General features: G+C 44.6%; 2 protein-coding genes across 3 annotated transcripts in view; both read right to left on the bottom strand.

The window, feature by feature from the left end:
* DDX47 (DEAD-box helicase 47) overlaps positions 1-2,891 on the bottom strand; it is an 8,327-nt gene extending 5,436 nt beyond the window's left edge. Inside the window, exons 1-3 of the mRNA XM_027666029.1 lie at positions 2,766-2,891; positions 2,042-2,135; positions 408-596 (exon numbers count right to left, since the gene is read on the bottom strand). Of these exons, the coding sequence (XP_027521830.1) occupies positions 408-596; positions 2,042-2,135; positions 2,766-2,855 (373 nt within the window). The 5' untranslated portion in view covers positions 2,856-2,891. The remainder of the gene's footprint in view (positions 1-407; positions 597-2,041; positions 2,136-2,765) is intronic.
* A 3,024-nt stretch (positions 2,892-5,915) lies between these two features.
* APOLD1 (apolipoprotein L domain containing 1) lies at positions 5,916-10,711 on the bottom strand. 2 transcript variants are annotated; one of them, XM_027667738.1, is made up of 3 exons: positions 10,621-10,648; positions 8,762-8,891; positions 5,916-8,438 (listed from the first exon to the last, which is right to left on the bottom strand). In XM_027667738.1, exon 3 carries the CDS (start codon positions 8,431-8,433, stop codon positions 7,693-7,695), a length of 741 nt encoding a protein of 246 aa, XP_027523539.1. In that variant the 5' UTR covers positions 8,434-8,438; positions 8,762-8,891; positions 10,621-10,648; the 3' UTR covers positions 5,916-7,692. The 2 variants fall into 2 exon arrangements, with proteins under 2 accessions (XP_027523539.1, XP_027523529.1); XM_027667728.1 differs by lacking the exon at positions 8,762-8,891 and having other exon boundaries at positions 10,621-10,711.
* Positions 10,712-12,358: the final 1,647 nt, after the last annotated feature.

The following is a 12,358-nucleotide window of genomic DNA, read 5'->3' on the forward strand; positions in this document are numbered from 1 at the left end:
ATAATAATAATAATAATAATAATAATAATAATAATAATAATAATAATTAGAGTATCTAAAGAATCCATACAGACAGTCTGAAAGAAATATTAAACTACATCACACTACAGCAGGGAGCGCTATGCAATTTCACTGGACACAAACCTAATATTGAGAACATTCTCTTCTACTTCCATCTTTAACTGTTTAGACATAAAGTGCAGAAGAGCTGCAGATTCCTCCTTGAGGAAAGACCATAGAGTCTTTCTTTTGCAAACCTGATACCAGATCTCTGTCTTCCAGCATGACAAGCTTTTCTCACTTTTTGTTCAACCCTCCATACAAATCCTCTATTTTTAACTTTGCAATCCTGACCTGACTAACTTTAGTCTTCAGGAAAACTGGTCCAATATTAGTAAGTTACTTACTAGTTTGGACACCGATAGAGGATCCGAGAGCTTCAAACTGCTCTGAGATCTGAAAGGCCAGCTCCCTTGTTGGTGTGAGGACAAGAGCAAACAGCCGCTGAGGTGTTTCCAGCAGTGCTTGAAGAATTGGCAAAGCAAAAGCTCCTGTTTTTCCAGAGCCAGTTTCTGCCAGTCCAATGACGTCTCTGCCTACAAGAAGCAGCAAGGAAGGCAAAAAACTTACACATCTAGAGCAGAGAAAGAAGCCTTTAAAGTACTACACAATAAAGCACAAGAATTCCCTAAGGACAGAGAAAAAAAGGAAGACACACAAGGTAAAAAAGAACAAGTGGTCAAACCAAAGAATTTCAGAGCAATTCTGAAGCATTTTTAGACTGTGATTTCATTTGTACAATAATTACAGTCTCAATAGTCAAATCTCTAGTTAAACTGCTATTATACAGGGTTTCATACAAACTTTAAAATAAGCTTTATTTTATGATGTCTCAAATCTGCCTGTCAATTTACAGCTTAATGGCTCTGTCTTGATATTCTAGTCCAACGCTGTCTGTTTACTGGCTTACAAGGAAACAGACTCCAGTGTCTGATACTTTGGCACAGGAACTACAAGACAACAGCACTACCAAATTCACATTTCACAAACTACAGCTGTGCCGTTCATTAATGAATCTAAATCAGTTTGCAGCAGGAAGGGTTAGAACAGCAAGTCCTTTGCCCAAAAATTGTGCAGGCAACAGGGTGGAATTCATCAGTAGAATCCATTATGACCTCCTGAGCTTGTACAGCTCAGAAGAACATGCTACCAACAGGCCTTACACTGGAGACAACTTCTCAGGAATGCAGTCTTACTTTTGGTTGGTTTTACGGCTTTTTTCCCCCCAGAGAACCTTATATGTGGAATAAAAGAGTCTGACAACAGTTAAGTACTAGGACAGAGTAGATACCGAAAGTTTGTTCCCATTCTGTCGCTACATTGTTCTGTTCCTGCTTCACAGTATTTTAGGGGCTTTTGTTTTAAAATAAAACACTTCTAGAGGCAGAAATGTTTGGTGAATTCAGTAATTTATTTTCTTTTAATTCCAGGATGCTTAGAGAAAGTTACTGTAGTTTGGTTATGACTCACTACAGAAATCTAATTTCAAAGAATTGCCTGCTCACAGCAAAGCAGATCATACACACTACGGAATCAGCCAAGGTATCTCCAGTTTCAGATGCACACACACACTGTAGGTCTCTATCAGAAGAGGAACAGTCCAAAACCTATCAGAAGCTTCCTGCATATCCTCAGGTATTTCAGAAAGAAAATGATCAATTCAGACTAACAGTTCAAATGATTCATAATAATCCTATTTAACACAGTGTCAGAACTACACAACAAGAGTGAACACTCAAGAAATCATGTTTGTACCCACTTGAAAGTTTGGATTGCAGGGAGTTTTATAGGATAAACTAGTATTCCAAGTTCCACCTGAGTAGCGGACAGAATGAACACAAAGACTACTTCTAGACAGAGATCCTCAATGATGAAGAAACTGGGACACTCTCATCCCTGACCCTTCTCACTCAGCAAAATTCATTCACATAGAGCTCCTGGGACATTCCCTGATTCAGGATCAAAGAAGCACACTGCTCACCTTGGAGAGCCACTGGAATAGCCTCAACTTGGATCTTCGTTGGCACTTTCCATCCTAACTGGTCACAAGCTTCACACAGCACATCTGTCACTCCCTGCACATTAGTGAAAAGAGAAAAGGGAAACAGGCATCCCCAAGAAGACATAAATTAAATCACAGACTAAAGTTAAATACATGCTGCAACAGAGCCAAGCTTGTCTCCAGCACAAACCAACCCCATCAGGCCCCCAGTTCAACCATCTGAAAGGTCAGGCTGCCCACAGTGATCCCCACCTCCATCGGTAGTTTCATAGGATTTGTTCAAAACAGTTAGAGAGGACTGTCATCAGGAAGAAAATAGTCCGTTTACCCTAGTTAACACAGGGAACTTTACACACACACACACAGAACTGCCTCTCTTCATCTCAGGGGGTGTCCCATGGGCACGGGAAACGAAAAACGCCAGGGCAAGTTAACAGAACTGAAAATACAGGCAGCTGCCTGAGGAGCGCTGATCGGAGCAGCAAGGCCAGCCTGTCCCGGTCGGCGGCGCGACTCCCTACCCCTCCTGCCCGGGCACAGCACCGCTGCGCCCGGATCGACTGACCGCACGTGTCCGCCCGCCGCGCACACGGTGCTGCGTGGGAAGCTCCCCACGGCCTGAGCTGCGCGCCGGGGGCGGGACGCTGCTCTTCGGGACGGGAGAAGAGCACCGGGCACAGAAGCGGCTCTGTCCCAGCCTCACCAGGTCCTTGAAGCTCCGCAGCTCTTCCACCGCCGCCTCCGACTCGGTCTCCGTCCCCGCCGCCGCCCCCTCCTCCTCTCCCGCGGCCATCTTGGACCGTCCCCGCCGTGGCGGCGCAGAGCACGCTGGGAGCTGTAGTCCTCCTCGGGGTGTGATGGGATTTGTAGTTCCGGAGAAAGAGCCCGCCGGAGCGGGCGGATTTACCCTAAACTCCGAGAGGTCTCCAGGGAAGGGGGAGTTACGGATCTACAGGCACCTGTCCTGGGATAAGGGCACGCTGAATTGGCTGTGTGAAAACCTTCCTACTCGGCATTGACCGCAAGCGGCTAAGCCTCAGGCCCGCAGCTCAGCGCTGCACTGCTTAGGCAGTGGGTGATAGTGCTCTGTGCTCACACATTCTGCAGCTGGGAAAGAACAACGCAAAAGGAGCTGATAAATATACAAAAATACAAGAATATATATAAACTTACATATGTAAGACATATAAAGAGCAAATTAACTTCTTCCGAAGCGCTGGTATGAAACATTTTGAAGCACTAGAGAAGGGAAAAAAGAAAAGAACTGTCATTATCCCAACTTGTTTTCCTGTTTATGGTAATTGCCAGTGTGAATTTTTGAAGTGCTAGAAATACAAAATAAAGTGAACTTTGGCAACTCACAGCATAAAATGAGAGAATAGGGGATGGGAGTAGATGTGAACACTCTCCCAGCTCTCTTGACCACTGCTGTTGTGATTCACGCCTGCAAGTGCACAGTGAGAGGTGAAAAAGGTGATGCATTTATTGACCTTCCAGGGAACGCAGCATCAAAATGTCATTTCCTGATGGAAGTTTCTGAGCTCATTGGTTTCCATGTGCTCTGGGCGTGTAGCCTCTGATCTGTGTCCCAGTGCTGATTGCAGCAGGGCAACCTTGCAGCTAGGTGAGTTTCCTTTGTTTTAGGGAAAAGAAAGATAACCTATGCAAGAGCTTAGGCTTCAAAAGGAAAGCAGAGCTGGCTGCAAAATGAAAGTCATGACTGAATGTCTGAGCAGGCCTCCCTCTCTCTGGGAAGGCTATCTGGGTGTGCTCTCAGTGGAAGTGCTGATGTACTTGGGCATGTGTCACTGGATTCCAAGCGTGGCATTTCCTCTGCTCCCAGAACAATGCGGAAAGTGAGAGAAGATATGAACAAACTCTCCGCATGACAGGGAAAGGAGAGGAAACTTGAAACAAATCATGGGCAGGAGTGGAAATGAAACTTCTGCATCCCACTGTGCTCAGGAGCAATGATTTTAAAATAATAAATTAAAACAGACAGCAATAAGCACCCCGTGTAGATGCTAGTTGTGACCACATTTCAAAAATTACAGCAGTCTGAGCTGTGAACTTGCTATATATCATTAGTGCTAAAGGCTAAGCCTGGCCCGTACTTTGACATGAACCCTCGTAAGGGTGACTGGGATGCCTCAGGAAATGGAGTCAGGGATGTGACAGGAAGTCACTGCTTGTGATTCTTTGTTGAACTCATTGCCCATATAATATTATGCTGTTGTGGTAGGGAGCAGGGTGGAGCAATTTTATTCTGGTGAAATTCCAGTTTATGTAATTCCCTTTTGTAAATAGATATGTTTGAATGAGAGTTTTCTCCTGTCCTAACCTGCTGTTGGGAGCATTCATGTGTGATAAAATACATATGCAACTTCTAAATAGTAATTCCCTTTTTGTGCTTTTCAGCACAGGACACTGTAGATTATACAGGATTCAGAAATTTTCACTCCAGGGCTTTTAAGCTTGGCTTTTGACCAAATATGCTCCTAGATCTATTGCATGTTACAGTTCAGTCTTCCTTTGGGGGGACAGGGTGAGAACATCTGCAGCAGACAAGTTTTAGTGCGGATAAAATGTCAGCTATTTCATGAGGGGTGCATAATAAGATAAGATGGACAGTGTGTACAGTAGGTCACAGTTAATGGTAATTAGTCCTATCTACCCACTGAAATGCCCAGAGAGACGCTATTAGGATATTCTGGTGAGGAGGATCTGACCACCTCCTGCCCTATCTGCTGACAGATCAAGTGTAGCTTAAGTGTGAGAGTGCAGCCTTAGATTCACAGCAACACCTGGCTTAGAAGGTGTCCAAGAGCACTGGACAGGTTTTTTAACAAATTAAGTCTCACAGCTCCTCTGTCTTGTGTAGGATTACAGATCGTCAAGCCCGTGGGCCCCACTTTCTACCTGAGCCTCCCTTTGGATTTTCGTAGCAAACAAACCTGCAGAGGGGAGTGGCTGAGACCTGACCAAGGAGAATGTGGTACCTTGAACTCAATTATACTCACACAGCAGCACTGTGCAACAACCCAAATCCTGACTTGGAGTGAACAATTAGCCTTGGAAAAAACTGAACAGAAGCATGATTGTTTGCCTTTGTGGCTGAGAATGGAAGCAAAAGTATCTGATTTGTTCTCAGCTGCAGAAACAGTGGCTGTGATTGCAGTGCGGGACTGTGCTGAGCAGAGCAAACCAGTCCTGGTGAAGCTCTAAGCTATCAAATGCAAATCCCTCTGCCTATCAGATTGGTTCATTCAGAGCTGTTGTTCCTGTGTTGTCTCCTGTGTGGACAAAACTGCATTGCCAGAAAACTAGGGAGCGGGAAGGATAACTATATGTTACATAATTTTCTCTGTGATGATAAAACCAGCCATCTCAGAAGCACATTAAAGTTGTAACTGATCTGATGGAGTTAGTTGGTGATAAGCTGAAGCATTAGGAAAAATTTTACATTGTGTCTGCCTTTACATAGTGTGCAGTTCACACTCCAAAAACATACTTATGGGCTGACATGGAAGTACCTCAGTGTTTGCGTGTCAGAGACCAACATCCACGATGTACATAGGCAATGTGCATACCAGCATGTCCATTCACACAAACATAAAAACATACACTCATACACAAATGCCAGCTGTGTGTGGCATGGAGCTGATGACCCCACTCTTCATCCTTGCCTTCTGAACTGCTCATATTGATCCCTGGCTTCAATGCCTGGAGCATGAATGTCAGTGCAGAGAGACACTGACACAAAAGTGCTTCATATTCATTTAATCGAATCAGCAGTGTACGTGTTCATTTCTGGTAAGCAGGCACAGGTATTACAAGCATCTGAGTCACACTCTTAGAGATCAAAGCTTTTATTCTTCTGATGTATGAAAACAAATGTTGATGTAATGAGAATAAGAAACAAAAAGGGCAAGGATTCAAGCTTCGTGAGATGGAGTCTTGCCCTTCCTAAGAATTTGCATAGGGTTACAGAATTACATAGTGGGTTTTTCTGATAATTTTGATTCATGCCTGTGCAGAGAAGCTTCCCTTATCCACTGGGGCATGCTTTTGGAGGTGGAGTTCTCTCTGCATTAACTCTTTTAGTTGCCTCAAGCTAATTTCAGGGTCTCTTCCTTGTACCTCTTCTAGGTACTGACCTGATCCCCATCATCACAGTACTTGAGCACTTTTCGATATTTGTCCCAGAAACATTTTTGTGAGGTAGGGAAGTGCTACTATCCCCATTTTTAGACAGGGAACTGAGATACTGAGGGGTTAAAAATCACAAAGGGCATATTTAGCGGACCAGTCACTTAAAACAGGGTCCCCACTCCTTGCTCCTGCTCTGCCACTGAATCATCCTACTCCTCTGTACCCCTCTTGAGTATTAGTACCAGTATATATTTCTCTAACATGAAGCCTTTCCTGGGAAGCATTGCTAGGAGTCTGTGTAGTTCTCCATGAGTGCTGCCTCATTCCTTATGGGTCTCACAGGCTGCTTGACTGCATGGAGAATGGCACCTCCACCTCTCTGCTGTACTCTTGTCACAGCTGGGCTCTAGCTCAGACCAGTAACAGCAACCCACGCTTCCCTTCCTGCTGCAAGACTTGTAACTACTTTCTTCTACCAATGTCCTGAGGCAGACTGATCCCAGGGCCACTGACCTGTTTTTCTCTCTGTTTTGGTTCCTAAGATCTGTTGCCATTGGTTGATGAAGTTTCACCTCTTTTATAACTACCAGCATTGAGGTCATGCTTTCCTTTTCTTACAGGGACTTGCCCTCCCTCACAGCCAAGTAGCAGATAACTTGCTCTCACATGCCACAGACTTGCTTTCACTATAAGAACATCTGCTTTCCTTTGGAGCAGAGACATCCTTTTTAAAGAAAGAACTATATACAACCTTAAATACAATATCAAAACCTTAAAATAATCTCATGTAAATAAATAGAACACAAGCATCACAATTTGCAGTCTGGAGAGGTTTCTTCAAAAGAGATAACAAATTCTGGCCCTGCTGTTTCACCCTAGGATGATGAACCATCCATACAGTCTGTCATATCTGAAGCTGCTTCTTCCTACAGCCTTTCCAGATGTACCTTGGTAATAGGACTGTACTCTACTGGAAATTGGCAGCTGCTGGACTTTTTAGGGTACCCCAGTCCTTGTACCACTCATGGATTCGTAACTTGTTTACAGACCAGGTTCAGTCAGCACCAGGTAGTTCATCAGCCTTCCGACCCACTTCTTCTTGCTGCTTTGAGGAAGCAGAGTTGGGAAGATGGCTGGGGAAACATGGGTCTGAGGAACATCCACCTACCCCAGCCTTCAGGTTCTGAGATCTGCTGCTGTGTCCATCATAGTCCATGTGTCCATCATAACCTCCAACTTGATTCAGGTGTCTACTGTCAGTTGGGGTGTGTGTGTGTGTGTGTGTGTGTGTGTGTGTGTGTAATCCTTAGCTTCCTATCAGGAAGGAGTTTGTGTTCAGATATAGAAGCACACGAGATGTGTGCACCTGCATGCACCAGCACCACAAATTTTACCATAGCAACAGGTAGCAGTGCTAATGGTCACAATTAATAATGTAATGTCTCCAACCCCATTTTTAGTATGAGCCAAACACTGTTTCAGCTGGATGGTCTCTGGATCTCAACAGTGGTTTTAGCACCCAAGTTGAGTCCCCCTGTGCATGGGGAAAGCTCTGTTCTGGACTCAAGAAGGTCACAGACTTCATCCATTGCCCTGGTGCAGGTTTCGAGGTTGGCAGCCAGCTTCTGGATTTTGGCCTTCAGCACAGCCTGGCTTACTTTTGTGACCTCCTTTGCGTATTCTGGCACGAGGAAGCTGTGGGAGCCACAGAAGACCATGAAGCAGACGGAGTTGTACAGCGAGATGGAGGCTCTCTTCTCTGACTGGCACAGTGTAGGGTCTCCCGGGCCCTGCCCCCGGCGAAGGAACTCCAGGCAGCCAAGGATTTCCCTCATCTGTTTCCGACAAGTCATTGCAATTTCCTGCACCTTCCTCACCTCCCGGGAATTGCAGAGCACTAAGGAGAGGTCGGATGTGATGCTGATGGCCCCCCCAGCAGTGGCCAGGCCCAGACCCACAGCTGATGCCAGGAGAGAGGCTCCCAGCGTCACTGGGCTCAGGGACAGCCCCAGGATGGCTGTGGCAGCTCCTGCGGCGGTCAGGGTGCTCCCGCTGACATTGGCAATCAGGGACCTCTTGCGGAGCTTGTTGAGTTTATGAGCTGCCTTGTGAAGGTGAGCGATTTGGCCACGTAGCCTCCGCCTCTGATCCAGCAGTGCTATGTGGAAGTGATGTGTGGGGTCTAGCACTTGCGGAAAGGCAGCACTGTTTCTCTCCATGGCTTCTGTCCAGAAAAAGAGAAGTCTGGGTTGTGATTTTTGTCAAAATAAACCCATGAGACGTGCTCAGTCTGGACTATCATTTCAGGGATGGCATCCAGCCAAATTTTTGTTGCTTCACCCAGCTACAAGAAAGGTTTTTCATCTGCGCACACATGCACACTCACCTACACACACGCACACTCACGTACACACACGTGGTCATATGCACATTTAATTACACATTCCATTGTAACTTTCAGACAGAGAAACTTTTACACGTTTTTCTTGTTCCCTGCGAAGACTAAAATATCTGAAGAGCTGGGGTCAGAGGTGCTATTGCCATTACCTGTGTGAAGACACAAAACATCTTTTCCAACTCTGGGGACTGAAATTCCCTTGAGATTAAGTGACTCAGTGCCCAGAGTAGGGATGATGCCAGAACTAATGTGTTGCCCCTGTGATGGGATTCAGAGGATCTGCAATATACAAAGGCGTCTTTTAAAAGAAAGGTCAGGCTCTAAGGAGGTAAAAGCCACCATCCCAGGTTTTTATTTAGGGGTGATTTTCCATTAAAGGAGGACAGAGGGAAGTTGCTGAGGGGAGTCAAGGTCTGGCTTTTCCATATCGGAGGTAAGCATCTCACTGATGCCTTGGATGGGTATTGTGAACATCCTTCCTTTCTTTAAGTCTAAATAACTCAAGGTCCTGCAGCATTTTTTTTCTATTGTAACCTGGCGTCTGGGTCTGGACAAATATGGGAATAATTGTTCTTTGGTGCTTAGTCCAACCTGTGATCATGGATCTCCAGTGACAGCAGCAGAGAGGCCTATGAACCTTGTTTAAAAGGTTCATGAAGAGCACATCAGAAAAGCAGGCCTAATTTTAGTGTACACTCCCTTGAGGATGGGGGAATGGGAAATGCAGAGGCCTGTGAATAGAAAAGGCTTGAAAACTGCTGGCTCTGGCAAACCTCCCCTGGCAAGATAGCAGGAGATTGTCATGCCTTCTAGAAGGTGAATTTTCAGAGTTTCTGTACTAGGCGGTGTCTGTTTGCTGTCTTTGTTCTTTGTCACAAGGGCAGAAAGAAATGTTCCAATAAGCATTTTCAGGTTACTTTAGGACTGCAAAATGCTTTACAAAGGAAGCTAGCATCCTTAACCCTGTTTAGAGGGAAACTGAGACAAGGGAGTCAACAGGAGTGATGTAGCACCACCAGTTGTCTGGTGGGAGCAGAGCTTCTGTGCTTCACAACACTGCATTGTGCACAGAGCTATGCTGCCTCTGCACCTTGCAAGGTCTAGCCATAGGGCTAAAAAGCTTTTTGCAGTCCATAATACCCTTATAACCAAAAGAAGTTTCTGTAGCAGAAAGACCCTGACCTAGAGCCAACTGAGCAAAACTGTCCATTGCTGCAGTCACTTTTTCACTTCTAAGTCTTCTGTACTGTGTGAATTGGAGGTATCTGGTCCCTCACAAAGTTTTACTATATAGTTTGGATCCTTGGGGCTTCATTCTGCAGAATCCCAGTGTTTCAGAAGGAGAACACTTTGTGCCATAAATACTTTCCATCCTGAAGTGTATGAGTATATAACTCTCACTGCAATTTTTCACCCTTCTACTTGCTTGTTCTAATCCATCTCACACAGAATCCTTTAAGGCTTTCCCCCATACCCTTCAGAAAATGACCCCAGTCTCTCTTGGTATCATTGGGCCATTTGAATCACTTGGTATATTGTGCTTTTCTTAGCTGGGGGCAGTATCCTATTATTTTTACACATGGTAAGAGATAAAGCTGAATGCACAATAACTAACACTAATTTAAATGGATACCAGCAATAAAATGAACAATGAGCGTATCACCAATAACATAACAACAGATCAATATGATGATCATTAAATATATCAATTCCTGTAGCCTCTTAACAATTTGTTCTGAAAATTTAATTGCTAAGAACTCTCTCAGGTAACAGCAGCGACCATCTCACTGGATTAGGAGAATAGTCGTTCAATATATAGCGTAAACCATGTAGTGATGCATATCTTTTGAATACACTGATTTATGCCAGCACAAAGGAAAATAAATGCAACTCCAGGTCTTAGAGAAAAATCTCCCCAATAATAAAGGTATATATTAGTCCAAAACCTGCAAACGCTTTCCTAATACAGTACTCGGAGAGACTCCAAAAATTACTGGTTCAAACTTACCTTCAGTTTCCAGCTGACCTCCCAAAAGACAATTTTTGATCTGTTTCTGGAGGAGACCAATTTATAGCTCCCACGGACCAATTGCTGCAACAGGAATGCTTTGCCTCATACTGGGAGTTTGCCATTTCCTGTTCTCCCTTGTGCAGAAGGATGTGACACACTGGAAAGTGACCTGCAGGACAGCGAGCACACATCATGTTCAGGAAACGATCCCTGCGAATGAACATTGTGTGTTCGCTTTTCCTGAAGTGTAAGGGAAAAAAAAAAAAAAAAAATCTTAACCTATTCCTGGCACTGAGCTAATGCAGTCATTCCCTGCAGGGAACTGTTGCCTTTCCTCTCCCTGAAATAGCAACTGACTTTACTCTGTGCTGGAGCCACCAATTGCTTGATGACTGAAGTTTCCCCCCACCACGCATCTTGAGCCAGTGGGGCTGTCAGCCAGCCAGCTACTCCATTCAAGGCCAGTGTACTTTTAAAATCCAAGCTCTTTGAGACAACTGTGTGTGTGACTGGCTGGAGCACAGCAGTCATTCCATAAAAGGGAAGCAGTTCCACAGCAAGACTGTTGCTCTAAGACTCTTCTCCTTCTCAGAAGACAAAAACATGCATCATCCCACAAAAGGAGTGATCTCCCTGTGTTTTTGCTCTGTTTCTTAACCATAGGGCCAGTTTTAATCAAAGAAAGATTTTTGGATGGGGTCAGGAAGAAAAGCTTTTTGGATGGCACTAAGTGGTGCAGCCCTCCTTAGACCAAAGTGGCATGTGTCTATTGACACAGGGCCTGTGGTGCTGGGGGACTGTGGTGCTGGCGACATTTCATTTGTGCTTGAAGATGGGTCATCTACTTTGCTACTTGGTAGATTCTTACTCTTCAGGACTGCTGTTAACAGGGGACCTTTGGCTGTGCCCTAGGGTTCCTCTAACCTGTCTAATCTGAAAGCTATGTAGCTGTCACTGAGTGGTGAGGCTTTACTGTTGAATTTGTGAGATGCATAGCTGGAGCTGACCTTAAAAAGGGACAAGAACTGAGAAGCTACAGGCAGGGAGAGGAGAAGGCTGGGTTTATTAATTTCAATGGCATCTTGGTTTTTGATCGTCTTAACTGTGAAACAGTATGTCAAGTAATTTTGTCAGGGAGGACCTGCAGGAGATGAGATACGAATGAAAAAATAAGTAGCATTGGAGAGTGACTTCAACTTGTCACAGACATGAAAAAAGAAAGCATTGTTTTGAAGATGCTTAAATATGCAATATTGGTCTGTTACAATTTGTACCTACTGCAGGTTAACAGGAAGGTGAGTTTGACACTTTGAAGGAAGCTGTACTTTAGCCCTGCCCTTTGTTTTAGCAAGCGTATGCTTGAATTGGAGCCCATCTGCCTTGGCAAGGGTTTGCAGTTGATAGACATGAGTGTTCTTTCACACATTCCCAAATAGCATATGGCTTTTTTTTTTTTTTCATGTAACTGCCTCTGTATTAGAATCTGTGCCTTCAGATATGTCCTTGTTAGGACAGTGAGTTTTGGTAAAAATGAAATAATGAAAAAAAGGAAAAAAAAGGTTTAGAATGAGCCTAAGATGATGACAGTCTTGGATCCTCTCCTTCCTTTCCCAGTGCTCCTCTTTCAATATACTCAGCTGCAAAATGTTGCCAGAAACCCCTGCGATGCTCAGTGTGTGGCCAAGGACCTGATTAGAGTGCAGAAGAGACAATTCATTTTTTTAGAGTATTCCCT

This window comes from Corapipo altera, unplaced genomic scaffold (genome assembly GCF_003945725.1).
Source record: "Corapipo altera isolate COAL_440 unplaced genomic scaffold, ASM394572v1 1, whole genome shotgun sequence".
NCBI classification, from domain to species: Eukaryota; Metazoa; Chordata; class Aves; order Passeriformes; family Pipridae; genus Corapipo; species Corapipo altera.

Bases quoted from the DNA above. Each gene is read 5' to 3' on its own strand.
- APOLD1 (XM_027667728.1), bottom strand. From the start codon at position 8,433: ATGGAGAGAAACAGTGCTGCCTTTCCGCAAGTGCTAGACCCCACACAT.